Raw genomic sequence first — 16023 nt, 5'->3', positions numbered from 1 at the left:
GAAACGCGATGCGGCATGCGAGGTTGCAACCAATCGAGCCCATATTTTGCACAGTTGATTGGGGTCCCAAAACGATTTAGAAAAACCTTGATCTCACTTGATCGGACGAAGTTTGCATTTTTCCATACAACTGCGCTCCACTCTAATGATTATCCAAAATATAGGCAATTCATTAACTTTGTCCAGCTGGTTCAACTTTGATTGTAGGATAAAGTTATACTGAAGGTGGTACCGCAGACAGACGTTCAAGTTCGACTCGCTAACTTGTGTAAAAAACATGGCCGTCGGATTTCCAAGTGGCAATAAGCGAAGAGATGGCGCCACATGTCAAAACGGCAAACCCGGCAAACGTTATTTGCCGTTTTGTTTTGATTTTTAATTCATCAAAATATTTTAGTTTCTTGATCGGATCTGCTGGATGAGACTCTTCATAAAAATGCATGATCACGCACACACGCGCTGTTGAAAAATGAATCGAAAAATGCTCAGCACGCCAGAGATGATATATGTTACTCATGACGAGTTACTTCATTTTTGATTTTTAAATCCTTTTCCATGGCCTAATTGACTGGACTATTCGTTGGTTTTGCAATGAAAAAAATCTACAATTTTCGGACCATGCACAATCGCCAAAATAAAAAAAACGCATGTGAAAGCAAGGATCTAGGTAAAATATCCAACGAGATGTTCCGAAAAGATGGTAACAGCATACACGTTGCTTCACAATTTCTTTACTATATGCTGGCAAGAACTGCAAGTAAAGTGATTTGCTTAGCTACCTTGTTTAAGTCGATTGTAAAGTCGTTTAGATAAAAAAGATTGTTGCGGCCGTGCGGGGAGATCTTTGTTGAGTATTTCTGTTTTGCTTCCATGGTTCGGTGGGTGGCAAACGTGGGTGAGATAGAAGGCGATCGGCAAAACGTCAGTTTTCATGTAGCAATAAGTTGTATAGGCGGCGCTAGCGTGCTATGCAATTCCAACGTATTTAGATTTGAAAATTTACACAAGAAAATCGAATTCAAATGTATGAGCTTAAACGTCTGTCTGCGGTGGTACCTTCGTTTTTTTCCAATTCCTATCTACCAAAAATGTAGGCAATTTTTTTCTGGCGAAAATAAACATAACACATTATGTTATAATCATGTTATGACGATCTTGAAATTCTCTTTCCTCCATGTTGGAGAGAGAATTTATAACAAAATTATTGCAAGTTTTGTTATTTATAGCACATATTGATATAATTGTGATAACATTTTGTTATGACTAACTGGTCGGGTTGTGCATTGTGTCCGAAAATCTCAGGTGTATGTTTTTTCTATCAAAAGTTATGTACTAGGGACAATTAGTGCAAATAAAATTGGATTTTTTGAATGGAAAAATCAACTTTAATATAGTATTAGTGTGGGCATCAAAGTATATTCTTGCACAATGAATGGTGTGGTAAAAGCTGTAAAGTGTGTACAATAACAATTTTTCGAGTCGATTTTCATACTTCCAGTTCCACTTCCCCCAGTGTACCTTACCCAAACAGGTTCAATGAGCATATGAGCACTACGAAAAACCGATGTTCATGGATATGATTTATTCAAGGTTCTCTGAAACGTTCATATATGCATATTTGTTCCTACCCAATTAGCTTTAATAAGCGTATGCGCACTACGAATACCTGATAGATAGATATTCAAAGTGCTCCAATACCCAGTCCCAGTCTAGACCATTTACTAATTAAAACGTGATCATTGCAATGTTTTCAGCCTCAGTTTCTATCCAATCAAATGAACTGACCATATGTGAACGATGAAAACCCGAATTAGATGAATATACGATATTTAAAGTTCTCCTAAATGGTTAAAAGACTATTATTCTTCCATTTACTTCCACTATTACTTTTTATGTATCAACAAACAGATGCGTATTTCGTTTCCTACTTGGGAACTTCTTCAGTGTTTGTTATCGACTGAAGAAGTTTCCAAGTAGGAAACGAAATACGCATCTGTTTGTTGATACATAAAAAGTAATAGTGGAAGTAAATGGAAGAATAATAGTCTTTTAACCTTGTAGCATTTCCCCTAAGACCCCCTAATTAATCATTCTCCTAAATGTTTTCGAATTCGGACCAATGTCCTCAGCTTCGATATATTCCCCAGGCATAATCAGCATATGCGCACTGCGGAAACCCGATTTCCATGAATATGAGATATTCAAAGTTTCAAAGATTCTTCTAAATCGTATAAGATTTAAGGATTCTGAATAAATCCAATAAACATACGTGCTTCACTAGAAACATAATAGTGGGAGGCAAGGGTTAGTTATTTGTTATGTTATTTGTCTTTATTAGTGAGACTTTCAGCCCAAGGTTGGCTCGTCTCGTATAGACCAAAGTTATTATACATAGAAAATGTATATTGATCATCAATTGTGACTGGTTGAGGTTCCTGGGAAGTAAGAAGTGCATCAAGAGAATGTCCAGGAAATTTGTCACGCAAAAATCAACCATTTTCAATCCCACTTCTCTTCATTGTCCCGCTTTTTTTATGAAATCTCCAGAAAAAAATGTATATGAGTAGTCACACTTTTAGAAACTCTCTCCCACTATTAGCGTGATGTAATTGTGGACGTTCCCTAAGATAAAGTGGCAACCGTTGATAACATAACAATAAATTTGACAATATTGAACCTCCTTAACCGTTTCGGGACGGTTTGGGTCATATATGTCCAGATTGGATGTGCATGCAAATAATCTGAAATATTTGGATCCTTTATCACATTGTTTAATAAATCTAAACACTCAATCAAGTTTAGTCATCTTGATCGTTGATACAGTGATAAATTTTCAGGAATACGAGATGCTCAAGGTTCTCCAAAACGTTCTCGATTTCAGCCCACGGTATCTACCAGATCAACCGAGGCTTATGCAATGTCTTCATCATCGGCATATACCCAATCCAGTCCAGTAGGCATCATTTGAATCAAATTTTCTCGAATATATTATGTTCAAGGTACTCCAAAACGTTTCCAAGGTTAACAAAAGCATCTACCGAACAATCAAGGCGTTTTGCAATGTTCTCAACATCGATATGTACCCAACCTGGTTCAAAAAGCGTATGCACACCAGAGCTAAAAATATTCATCTTCATGAAGCAACTTCAGTCCGAATTTTGACAAACATCGCATGATTATTCAAAACATAGAATGACATAGTCAGATGACTGCTCCACCAACTCATTCATTTGACTGAGTGTAGCGTTGAAAGTGCCTCGCGGATGCAAATCGGATTCAGTTCTATGTGATGAATTACTTAACTCATGAAATAAATGTTCAGATTTCAGATAATTTATTGATTTGTAAAATGTGCATAAATATTCAATGACAAATGCCGAATATTGACAGTTCAGAGCCGACTATGAATGTGCGTAGAAGTGAACTGACAAGTGAAGAAAGGTGGACTTCACCAAAAAATTTCGTTTATTTTACACTCTGATGCGCACTATGCGCACTCTGATGCGCAAATTCTCTTGAATTCGAGATGTTCAAGGTACTCCAAAACATGCTCGACTCCAGATCAAGGTATTTAGCAGATCAATCTTTTGCAATATTCCTATCTTCGGCATATACTCAATACATCCAGTAGGAATAATGTGAACCCAATTTTCTGGAGCTCGAGCTCAAAGTATATACTAGATCAATCATGACTTTTGCAATGTCCTCATCGTCAGTATGTACAAAATCCAGTTCAAAAAGCATAGGATCCTCATTTCCATGAACATAAGATGTCCAAGTGGTCTCCAGTTAGCCTTGCGAGCATAGCACTTTTATATTGAGGCGTATAACGGACTTGGATGATTACATCAAACAATACGACTTCCAGGATATTTTAGCTATCCTTAGAGGCCTGCAATGGCTAGTGCAAGTAATGGTGGTATTGAAATAATCTGAGATCCAGGACGTTTTGAAGAGATGTAATACAGTCGATATTGAGATGTGGAACAGAAGTTTTTGGAAAATTGTTCGAAAGGACAATCAGTCAGAGTAACGTGAAAATATTTTAGTTTGGCGTCATTTGTTTCAACGATTCGATATCGAGTCTTAGAACATCAACGCATGGAGGGTCCACTGTAGCTTATCCTACCAGCTCGATGGAACTGCTGGGATCTTTAGTGATGTACGGCATTTAGGACTTGACGGACGCATATTCGCAACTCCAGGACGTTTTGGAGAACAGAACAGCCTTGTAGTAGCTTGTAAAAGTAATGAGTGAAATCCTATCGGCTCAGTGGACTAGCTGAGATGTTCAACCATGCACGGACACATCGTTCAGGACTTGGTCTATCGGGAAGATCACATGTTCTAAACTGGCCTGTAGTTGCGTGTAAAGTAATGAGTAAAATCCTGTCGGCTCAATGGACCTGCTAAGATGTTCAACGATGCATGAATACGTAGTTCAGGGCTTGGTTGATCGAGTATATCACATTTTCTGAACTCCAAGACGTTTTGGAGACCCTGAAATAGTTTACGTTTATTCAAAACCTATTTATGTCTTATGATCACATAGTGTTTGTGCAAAACAACGTATTCTCTACCCACCCTAATGTAAATGTTAGCTGATAATGTATTTGTAGTCCTCCCGTTCTTCATAATAAATAAACAGTTCGTTCCCATACCTCTGCCATGGCAGAACGGTTCAAAACTCGCTTGTTTTAATTTCATTACCAAAAATACACAACGTAGGGACATTTTCACCAGTGCGCGATCACATAGATATTTTTGGACATATATCTCAGTACAGGACATTTTGTTTGTGGACATATTTCCACAACATTCGAGGATATGTACTCGAGAACAGTTTGGACGGCCTGAACCTCCGAAAAAATATTTCAATGCTTTTTCAGATATATCAGATCGTCAGATAACAATGTTATCCTTCGTCCTGAAGTGATAAAGTGCAAACAAACTCGCGTCTTGTCACTTTTATTTCGATGAAGGGAAGTTGGTGAAGAGAATCCTATCTTGCTAGTTACCAGTTGCCTTATTACCGCTAGTGCTTGACACACACACTTATTTTTTTTTTCGCCGAGATCTCAGCATTTTTTGTTTATTTTCCCGATGTGGGCACCGCCGAGTTTCAGCAAACATGATTTTTGCCAAGATCTCAGTAAATGTGACGTTTCAGTTGCCGAGATACAGCAAATATTTTGCTGAGAATCAGTAATAAACGAAATTTTCTGCCGAAGTTCAGTTTTTCAATTTACTGAGCTACAGCGGTGCCAAATTTTGCCGAGCTCGAAATAGAAAAAGTGAGTGTGCATGTGATAAATACGAAACTTGGCCAAAAACTAACCCAAGTTATTTTATTTTAAAAGCTAAATCTCTTAAAAATTATTGAAGTTTCTTGTTGATAAAAACGGAATAATTTTGTTGACGAAATCGGAACGTGATAAAACCGGAACATATCTGTAGTCGTTTCTTATTCAGATATTTCTCAAACTTAATGTGAGGCCTCTTTAGATTGAGGTACCGCTATTTATACCCTTCGAGAAATGGCTTATACCAACTCTCAATGCGGCGCCCCTCAATCAGTATGGGCTTAAACAATAAGTGGGATAATACTGATTTTGACCATGCATCGGTACTGAAGTTCAAACATATTTTTGCTTCTTCTTATGAGTTCCGAATTCGTTTTTCGCATTTCTCATCTTTACACAGAGCTCTAATCAGTCAGAGGGTTCAACAGATTCACCAAATTCGTATCTGCTTCTTTTCTTATTATTCAGCGCTCTGGAGCTTGGAGATTCATGTCATCGGCTTCGAAACCAGCCTAAGATTGAGTTAAGTTTTATATAATTTACTTCATTTACTTCAACTCCATCCAAAAGGTGGGTCATCTAAAAGCAAATTATATTCGTTCCATACTCTTCCCATCATCACTCATAAGTATTAACAAGACTAGTGAAAACTAGAGCACAGTGTGGCATATCTTACTCCGTAATGCATAAAAAAAAAGTGTCTACCCAGCATTAAAGGCACCGTTAACTGCCTGGCTAATTGTTTCCAGGCCATACATCCCCTCGGCATGGTTCGCTTGACACCTTGGGATTCGAGGCTAGGAACGTCATATTGTCAGCTTCAGTGTTGTACCGAGCCTGGCAATATGACCGGATTTACACCGTTACGCACTACTTCAGAGTATCGCAACAGGTACCATCCAACGGGGAATCCTATCCCATTGCTATTGAAAATTGTCCAGATTGGACTATGGGATCAGAAGTTATGGTCAAAATACTATTTTTTATGCCTAAACACGTTAAAAAATATTCATTTATATTTTTATTTTTAAAATATTGGTTTGCACAGATGTCACCAACACCGCTAGGTGGTTTAATCAGGATTTTTCGTGACATTTCATAAAAATCACTTTTCATGGCCCACTCACTCTGTGTATTGTAATTGAATTGACTTCCGACTCAAGTTATAAATTGATATATTTATTTAGTGTGTTCGAGGTGTATGTATTAAGTTGAACTTAAAATTGAACACTAGTAACGAAGAATTCGTTGCAGAATTACATTTAAATAACGAATTTTTAACATGATCGTCTTTAAATGGGATAAAATTTTGCACATATTTTCGGCACAGCAAACTGACCATTTTGCACTGATTCAAAAAAAAATCGATACTCGAGTAATTTGTAAAAAAGGTCGTATGTGTTTTCGAATAAATTAATTTAAAAAATGTAACTTGGAAACCGTTTATTGTACGAAAAAAAATGTCGGAGAACAAATTGTAGGGGACTAAAAGGGCTTTATCGAGAAAATATTACACCGAACAAAAAATGATTCTGAAAATCGATAAATAATGTAAACGTTGAACTATCCCAAAACATTTTTACCACAATATCCCACCAATTGAAAGTACTTGCGGGAGTACTGTCGCTGACAGATCGTTTCGTGGAATTATCGCTCCGGTTCCTCATCCGCTGTGAGGTTCTCAATCCATTGGTCATTGACAACTTCGAGAAGCTGCTCGAACAAAACCCTCAATCTCGATTCATGAGTATTTACCGCTGGTACATAACGCTGGAGGTAAGCCCTTCTTCTGTAAACACCAATCGTGCTAACTTCTTAGACTCTAACAGTTCCTCTGTTACTTTTGGTATGTCCATGAAGCAGGAGGTTCATGGAATACCAGACTTCCTTCGTGCGGAGGTCATTCCTCCAATATTGCAAGCAAATACGGGCACGCTAGCGAGGAGAGAAGCTTTTTCACAGACGTGTCAAAAATGGATGACTCCACTGGTTTCGGTGTTTTTAACGTTTTTCATAGCGCCTACTTTAAGTTGAAAGAGCCTAGTTCCGTGTATACTGCTGAGCTAGCAGCTATACACTATTCACTCGAGCAAATCGCATCCCTACCTCCTGAGCACTTCTTCATCTTCACCGACAGTCTAAGTTTCATTGGAGGCTGTTCGGTCAATGGAACCGGTGAAGCACTCAGCGTATCTTCTAAACGGGATAAAGAACGCTTTGAGCGTTTTATCAAAACGGTTATTCACGGTTATTTTCATTGCTCGATCCCGAGAAATGAGAAAGCGGACTCTTTGGCTAAGGTGGGTGCTATGGAAGGTGATATTTACGATCGGCAAATCACCTTCGAAGAATTTTTCTCATTAGTTCGTCAGAAAACCTTGATCAGCTGGCAACAAAAATGGACAAATGGGGAGATGGCTATATGGCTATACTGAATTTGCCAATATGTGTCGAAGCGGCCATGGTTCAAAAAATTGAATTTGGGACGAGACTTCATTCGAACCATGTGTCGTGTAATGTCCAATCACTACACTTTAAATGCACATCTAAGAAGGCAATCGATGTGCTTGCGGCGCAGATTATCAAGACATTGACCATGTCGTGTGGGCGTGCGAGGAGCATCGTGGTCCCAGATCTGCGCTAACTGAACATCTTCGGGTCCGAGGAAGGTAGCCAAAGCCTATTAGGAAAGTGTTGATCTCGAATACATGTCCATTGTCCACCAATTTTTGAAAGTTGCTGATGTTAGACTGTAATCGTCGTCCACCCGTCCCTTTAGCTGTCGTAATCCCTTAAGTATGTTCCTCTTGTTATGTACCGTTAAACCCCATTCGTATGTTATCTCCCAAAAAAATGTTTGTCTCGTTACAGAAGTGAAAAATCGCTTAGGATTTCAACTGTTTGAACATCAGCATTGTAATTAATTGAGCACCATAAATTCCCTTCCATTCCTATTGTATGATTGTATTCCCTAACCTCGACCAACCCGCGAATCTTTCGGTTCCCCAAAACTAACATTAGTGTATAAGAATCATGAAAAACTGTATTCAAAAACATGAGTCCGGCTCCGTAACGCTTCACGGCAAATGAGCCTTCCAAATAAATGATAGTTTGAAAAAAAAACTTCCCACTAAATTTTTACCACAAAATCTTGACTTCAAAACACACATTTTAACAACATCAGGGCGATAGAGATGTTAAAAATAAAAAAGGTTTTTAAGAAGCTTTTTTTTGGCTCGTTTTTAAATTAATTTGCTCGAAAGCACATAGGTCGAATTTTTTAAATCAGTGGAAAATGGTTTGTCTCCAAACCGAAAATATGTGACAAGTTTCAATCGAATCAACGATCATCAAGTCTGGTTAATGTGTAGAAGAAGAAAAAAAACCTACGTGAAATCTGTCCAACAGCAACTGATGATGTACCATGCGTTCCCACAAGCATCGACACACTGTCTATACCATCATTTTGACGTTTTGATAAAGTATATTTCGTTTCGGTTCGTAAGAAGTTTATATATGTTTATGGGAATGCTACATTTTAATTGACAAGATATTCTCGTTGCCACCCTGTACAAGGGTGAAGGCACATTATCTGTAACTTTACTATCCGGTAGAAGCCACTGATATCATTATATTGTTTGCGGTGTACTGGGCACATCACCACAATTTCGGATGATAATCGTCGTGTGACCGATTAAAATGAGTTTTGTATTTAACTTTTCGCATACAGTGTGGTTCGAGTCAAGCCATGCTGTACGCTTAACATAGCCGATGCGACTAAATACCGAGCTAAATGGAAACGGACAAATTGGAAAAAAAATCCAACTTCAATCTGGTTGAACGATACGCTTTTATGAGCTACAATCTCATTCATTTATATCCTCTAATAGTATCCCACTTCAAATTTTTCAAATGCACTTTCTGTAATCATGACTCACGCCAGACATGTAATACTAAACCATTTCTGTTTGCTAAATGTGCATTAATCGCTAAAAAACGGTACCAGAAAAACTGAACGGCACAGACGAAAATGACGGCCATTAGTCGGCAGATATACATTTTACAAATTAAATTATATATTCCTCGTTTCGATGAGTGTTTGCTCAACTTGAGAGTGGTATCGCCCGGTTCAGGCGATGTTCTCGTCACTTCAGCTTTCGTAAATCCTGTTTACCCTTTGTCCGCATATTTAAACTGTCTCAATCTCAGCCGGTGTTTTGCATCGGACCAGCAGCGCAGGAAAGTGCAGAAACTCAGTCAGCACCAAAAAATGCCACTTTTCTTTCATTCATAAAAACGCTGAACGGGGACTGTCTACCGCATCTCCGCATCATGTGAAATAAAGGGACCGGGCTGACAGAGCAGTTAGTTTGAAGATGGTGGGGAGTGTGTGGGATGGTGATTGGTTGTGCTACTGGCACGTGTCAAACTGGCGGAATGAATTATAATCAAAAAGTGATTCAGTGAATCTGGCGAGTCGACGTTTCAAGAGCTGGGAAATAATTTTAGCATTATATTGTAAAAGAAAACGTTCGTACGGGATTCGCTGTTGCAAAAAAGTTAAATATACAAATGTTTCTTCGAAATGTTAAGGAAAAAATCGAAGCTTAAGAGTAAAGGACTTTACAATAGCTCAGCTTCTGTTTCATTTACTACAGCGATTACCAGACGCATAATTTAAAAAATATGAGTTAGAAATTGAAGTTATACTAGTTTACTCAAAAGGAACTGCGATTTAGTTAGTTATCTTTGGGGTTTACATCATTTTGAGGCACATAACATTATCAAAACATTCGGACTATTCAACCTAAATTTGTACGGCCCAGACCCAGACTATTTACAACCAACAAAGAAAGGAATTTATCCTTGAAGGAAATTGACGCCTTTCGCGATATCTTGTTTGCGAATAAGAAATCAACCTCATTGTCAACCGCGTGCGACTTCTGCAGAGAAGCGCGGTTTTGTCTTCGCTTTCGCATTTGCAGACTGACTGGCGGGGTGGAAGAATAATTGAACCTTTTTTTCTGTGATTTATAGAGCAGAATTCTTTCTAGCAGTGAACAACACGATCACATATTTTTACTGTCGCTACTCGTTGCCGGCTCGGATCCATATATTCCCAAGTCGCCATGGCATGGTCGCCGTTGCAGACTGGGCCAGATATCATTTGCATTGGACAAAACTTCAAGCACTCATTTGATCACCCCACTCTGTAAATATTTCTCGAGTCCCAAGTAATTCCACACGGGATATAGCCTACAACCTACATATATACAATATTTGACGTGGATCTTCAATATTGTATACAAGTTGTAAGCATTCTTATTAGGAAGGGCAGAATTTCAGCGTAGAATAGTGTAAATTTCCGCATGCCAAGTTTTACGCGTTGTTTACTTTTCATTATTTTTTCTGTGTATGTCTTATAAAACTTCCTGAATAATAAGGATAGAAAGTCTTTATTTGATAAAGGCAAGATGAATACACTACTAGGTGCTCCAATCTGCCAAGTTTATGGAAGAGAAGAAGGCGGGGGTGAAAAATTCATTTTCAGTACAAAACCAAAACAAACCAGCTGGCTCTCCCATACTAAAATCCAAGATGGCTGAATCGTGAATTTGGCAGATTGGAACACCTAGTGGTGTATTCATCTTGGATAAAGGTGTGCTAATAAGGCTTTCCAGTAATACATGCGATCAAAGACGTAGGTTTAATTTCTCATTAATACGAACATTTTCCAGATATGATACATTTCGCACTTTTGCAAAATTAGGGACGGCCTACTGCCCATTCACCCAACCAGAGATTGCAACATTTTATTGCAGTCTCGCATTAGTTTCGCGTACAGTTTGCCATAATTTGCGACATATGCACAGATTGTATTAAGTAAACGGCAGGCCCTTGCATTAGGTCTCCGGTCACCAGAAAATAAGAACTGGTTATGTGTGTGTTAGTGTCTACATTGGATCTAATTTTACACTCCCCCATCGAGAAGGAAAATGCTATATAACTCGACAACCTCAGCAACCTTACAAAAAAATTCGGTCAAAGACGAGTATTGAGCCCGAACCCTCCACATTTAGCTCATCTAGACTGACGCGCTAACCATCTGGACTATTTACCAGATGAGGAACGACGCGGCCAAAGGCAATCATAATCCACGTTTCATACTATGCGGATGTAACAAGTGGAAGGGTAACATGGATAGCAATGAGTGATACGAGTGGAATAAGCACCATGCATATTTGTGTCCTTTTCCGTCATCAAGCTAAATGGAATCGGGAAGATCGTGTGGGTTAAAGTTATATTGCTGTACACGATTCATATACTTGTTCTAGGAGGAGCCAACGAGATTCGTTTGGATGTATTGATCGAAACCAAATAAACCGACTTGCAATGCAATGAGCTGTATTAAGAAGTATGACATTCTCTGGTCGGTTTGAATGCGAGATTTGATACAAAATGCTTAATACAAAGAATGTCACACATAATTGTTTTGGGTGTTCAAATGTGACGTAAAGATGCATAATGGGGAGGTGCATCGAATGATCACAATGACGTTTGAGCGCTGTGCTGTTTACTATAAATGAACACTCTTTCATACATAGAGTTTATTCAAAATAAATTTCAGCACCGCTCAAATAATGAACCTATGTACTGCCCATTTTCATACAATTTTTCTGCATCATGTTTTCTTGCAGATTCCACTTCCCGAATGGCAAACCTCCACCGGCCATCACGACGGAAACGACCATGCAGCGATTGGAGCAGGTCTTCGAGAATCTGCCCAACTACGAGTGCCCCCGAGACAAGTTCCATATGATTGTCACGATGTGCCAAGTGCCGCTTTACTGGCGGGTTCCCCTATTCATGTGCACCCCGCTGACTGCCAGCGGTTGCGTGAATGGCGACAAATTCATTAGCTTCTGGCGACAGTAAGTACTTCTGGTGTGATCCGTCATTTCGTCAGATATCTTAATCTGTTGATTCCCCTACAGGATGACCTCCTTCTGCCACGACCCGGCGTCCCGGTTCACATTTATCATGTCCCGAGGGGATCGCACCAGGCCATACATCCTGCCGGAAGACTTTGCCTCGCTAATACAAGATGTCGTGGACACACACCCGGGCCTGGCGTTCCTCAAGGAAGCGGCTGAATTTCACTCGCGGTACGTCCACACGGTGATAGCCCGGGTCTACTACAATGTGAACCGTAGCTGGACGGGGAAGATCACTGTACCAGAACTGCGGAAGAGCAACCTGCTCGATGTGATACAACTGCTGGAAGAGGAAGAAGATATCAACCAGATCATGGCGTACTTCAGCTATGAGCACTTCTACGTCATTTACTGTAAGTTTTGGGAGCTAGACCGGGATCACGACCTGTACATTGACCAACAGGATCTGGCCCGGCACAACGATCATGGTAAGTCAGCACTTTGAAATACCTTTATCGTGAAAATCCTAATCGGAGTACTTTTTAGCACTATCGTCCCGCATGATCGAGCGTATTTTCTCCGGCTGTGTGACGCGCGGTCCGCGGCGGGGCAATGCCAACCCGATCGTGGTGGGTCCCAACGGACCGAAAATGTCCTACACGGACTTTGTTTGGTTCCTGCTCGCCGAAGAGGACAAGACACACCCGACGGCCATCGAGTATTGGTTCCGGTGCATGGACGTTGACGGCGATGGAATGCTGTCGATGTACGAGCTGGAGTACTTCTACGAGGAACAACAGCACCGCATGGAATCGCTCGGAATCGAGACGCTACCCTTTGAAGACTGTTTGTGCCAGGTACGTGTAATGATTATTTATCTGAAAAGCGTTATATAGAAAAATTCTGGATCAAATAGAAGTTCTTTTTATTCGAATGTCTGAGGAAAGTTCTGTTCGTTTTTTTCCATGAAATTCTTTAGTTTTTCTATGGAAAATTATTTCGGAAAACTTTTGCACAAGTCCCGTAATTTCTTTCGAATTTCCATGAGAAATTGAGCAAAATCTACACGGGTGCTGCTTCCTTATTTCAAAAGGAAATTCATCCGAATTTCGACAGGAAGTTCAACTGAATTTCCACAGGAAATTTATCCGAATTTCAACTAGAAAACTTGAATAAATTTCCTTTGAAAATTTGGATGAATTTTCTTTGGAAATTCGAATGAATTTCTTTTGGAAATTTAATTTAATTTCCTTTGGAAATTCGAATGAATTTCAAATAAATCATCCAAATTTCCACAGGAAATTCTTCCGATTTTCCATAGGTAATTAATCCGATATTTCACAAGAAATTCATCCGAATTTCCACAGCAAATTCATCCGATTTTTCACAGAAAATTCATCCTGATTTCCACTGGAACTTCATCCGAATTTTCACAGGAAATTCATCCGAAATTCCACAGAAAATTCATCCGAATTTCCACAGGTAGTTAATCCGATTTTCCACAGGAAATTCATCCGATTTTCCACAGGATATTCATCCGATTTTTCACAGGAAATTCATCCGATTTCCACAGGAAATTCATCCAAATTTCCACAGGAAATTCATCCAAATTTCCACAGGAAATTCATCCGAATTTCCACAGGAAATTCATCCGAATTTCCACAGGAAATTCATCCGAATTTCCACAGGAAATTCATCCGAATTTCCACAGGAAATTCATGCGAATTTCCACAAGAAATTCATGCGAATTTCCACAAGAAATTCATCCGAATTTCCACAGGAAATTCATCAGAATTTCCACAGGAAATTCATCCGAATTTCCACAGGAAATTCATCCGAATTTCCACAGGAAATTCATCCGATTTTCCAAAGGAAATTCATCCGAATTTCCACAGGAAATTCATCCGAATTTCCACAGGAAATTCATCCGAATTTCCACAGGAAATTCGTCCGAATTTCCACAGGAAATTCATCTGAATTTTTACAGGAAATTCATCCGAATTTCCACAGGAAATTCATCCGAATTTTCACAGGAAATTCATCCGAATTTCCACATGAAATTCATCCGAATTTCCACAGGAAATTCATCCGAATTTCCACAGGAAATTCATCCGAATTTCCACAGGAAATTCATCCGAATTTCCACAGGAAATTCATCCGAATTTCCACAGGAAATTCATCCGAATTTCCACAGGAAATTCGTCCGAATTTCCACAGGAAATTCATGCGAATTTCCACAAGAAATTCATGCGAATTTCCACAAGAAATTGATCCGAATTTCCAAAGGAAATTCATCCGAGTTTCTAAAGAAAATTCATCCGAATTTTCAAAGGAAATTCATCCGAATTTTCAAAGGAAATTCATCCAAATTTACACAGAAAATTCATCCGAATTTCCACAGAAAATTCATCCGAATTTCTACAGGAAATTCATCCGACATTCTAAAGGAAAATCATCCGATTTCCAGCAGAAAATTCATTCAAATTTCCAGAGGAAATTCATTCGAATTTCCAGAGAAATTTCATCCGACTTTCCACAGGAAATTCATCCTGGTTTCCACAGAAAGTTCATCTGAATTTCCACATAAAATTCATTCAAATTTTCACAGGAAATTCATCCAAAATTCTACAGGAAATTCATCCTTTCACAGGAAATTCAGCCGAATTTCCACAGGAAATTCATCCGAATTTCCACAGGAAATTCATCCGAATTTCCACAGGAAATTCATCCGAATTTCCACAGGAAATTCATCCGAATTTCCACAGGAAATTCATCTTAATTTTCGCAGGAAATTCATCCAAATTTCCATGGGAAATTCATCCGAGTTTTCATAGGGAATTTTACTGCATTTCCACGGGAAATTCATCCGAATTTTTACAGGAAATTCATTCGAATTTTTACAGGAAATTCATTCGAATTTCCACGTAAAATTCATCCGAATTTCCTCGAACTATTCCTCTGGTTTTTTTTTTAATTTGTTGATATTTGCTCGGTAATTTTTACCGAATTCTTTCCTGAAATTTCATCCTTCAATATCGGCTCATGGAGATTTGCCTGTATCTAAAAATGTTTTCACTGTATTGTATTCGTCAATCGAGGATCAGTTTATTGATCTACTCATAATCTTCTTCTTCTTATTGGCATTACATCCCCACACGGCACCGGGAATCGAACCCAGCCACCCTCAGCATGGTCTTACTTTGTAGCCGCGCGTCTTACTGCACGGCTAAGGAGGGCCCCATCTAACCATAACATTTACTACGAAAAACAGTTTTAGTAGATTTCTATTTGATGAATCAACATTGATGATTCCGGAAGATATCGATCTGTAATTGTAATGATTAATATTACGTTTCCCGACTAACAATAGAACCTCCATTCGTTCCAGATGCTGGATATGATCAAACCGACCACGCCCGGCTGTGTCACGCTCGCCGATCTGAAACGGTGCAAGATGACGCCCATCTTCTTCGATACGTTCTTCAATCTGGAGAAGTACATGGAGCACGAACAGCGGGATCCATTTGCGCAGCGTGATAATGATGATGTAGGAACCGCAGTCGGCTTCAGCCGACCGTTATAATAATAGTTCGCCCAATATTAATGTTGATGTTTTTTCCCCGTTTCACGCTTTTCGTTTGGTTTCCGGATTTTTGTTACAGCAGCTCTCAGTTGGGACCGATACGCCGCCCAGGAGTATGAACTGCTGGTGGCCGAAGAGGGAGGAGACACTCAAGGGTAAATATGCATTTTCGATCCGTTTGTATAGATTATCGGCCTACCTC

The 16023-nt window shown here is 39.2% G+C and overlaps 1 protein-coding gene across 1 annotated transcript in view; it reads left to right on the top strand.

The window, feature by feature from the left end:
• LOC134221546 (uncharacterized) overlaps window positions 1–15821 on the top strand; it is a 187399-nt gene extending 171578 nt beyond the window's left edge. The window contains exons 4-7 of the mRNA XM_062700740.1: window positions 12002–12235; window positions 12299–12726; window positions 12785–13095; window positions 15627–15821. Coding sequence (XP_062556724.1) covers window positions 12002–12235; window positions 12299–12726; window positions 12785–13095; window positions 15627–15821 — 1168 coding nt within the window. The remainder of the gene's footprint in view (window positions 1–12001; window positions 12236–12298; window positions 12727–12784; window positions 13096–15626) is intronic.
• Window positions 15822–16023: the final 202 nt, after the last annotated feature.

The sequence above is a fragment of the Armigeres subalbatus genome, chromosome 3 (genome assembly GCF_024139115.2).
Source record: "Armigeres subalbatus isolate Guangzhou_Male chromosome 3, GZ_Asu_2, whole genome shotgun sequence".
Lineage (NCBI taxonomy): Eukaryota > Metazoa > Arthropoda > Insecta > Diptera > Culicidae > Armigeres > Armigeres subalbatus.
The sequence above is the reverse complement of the archived record's forward strand: the minus strand, read 5'-3'. Positions and strand labels throughout refer to the sequence as shown.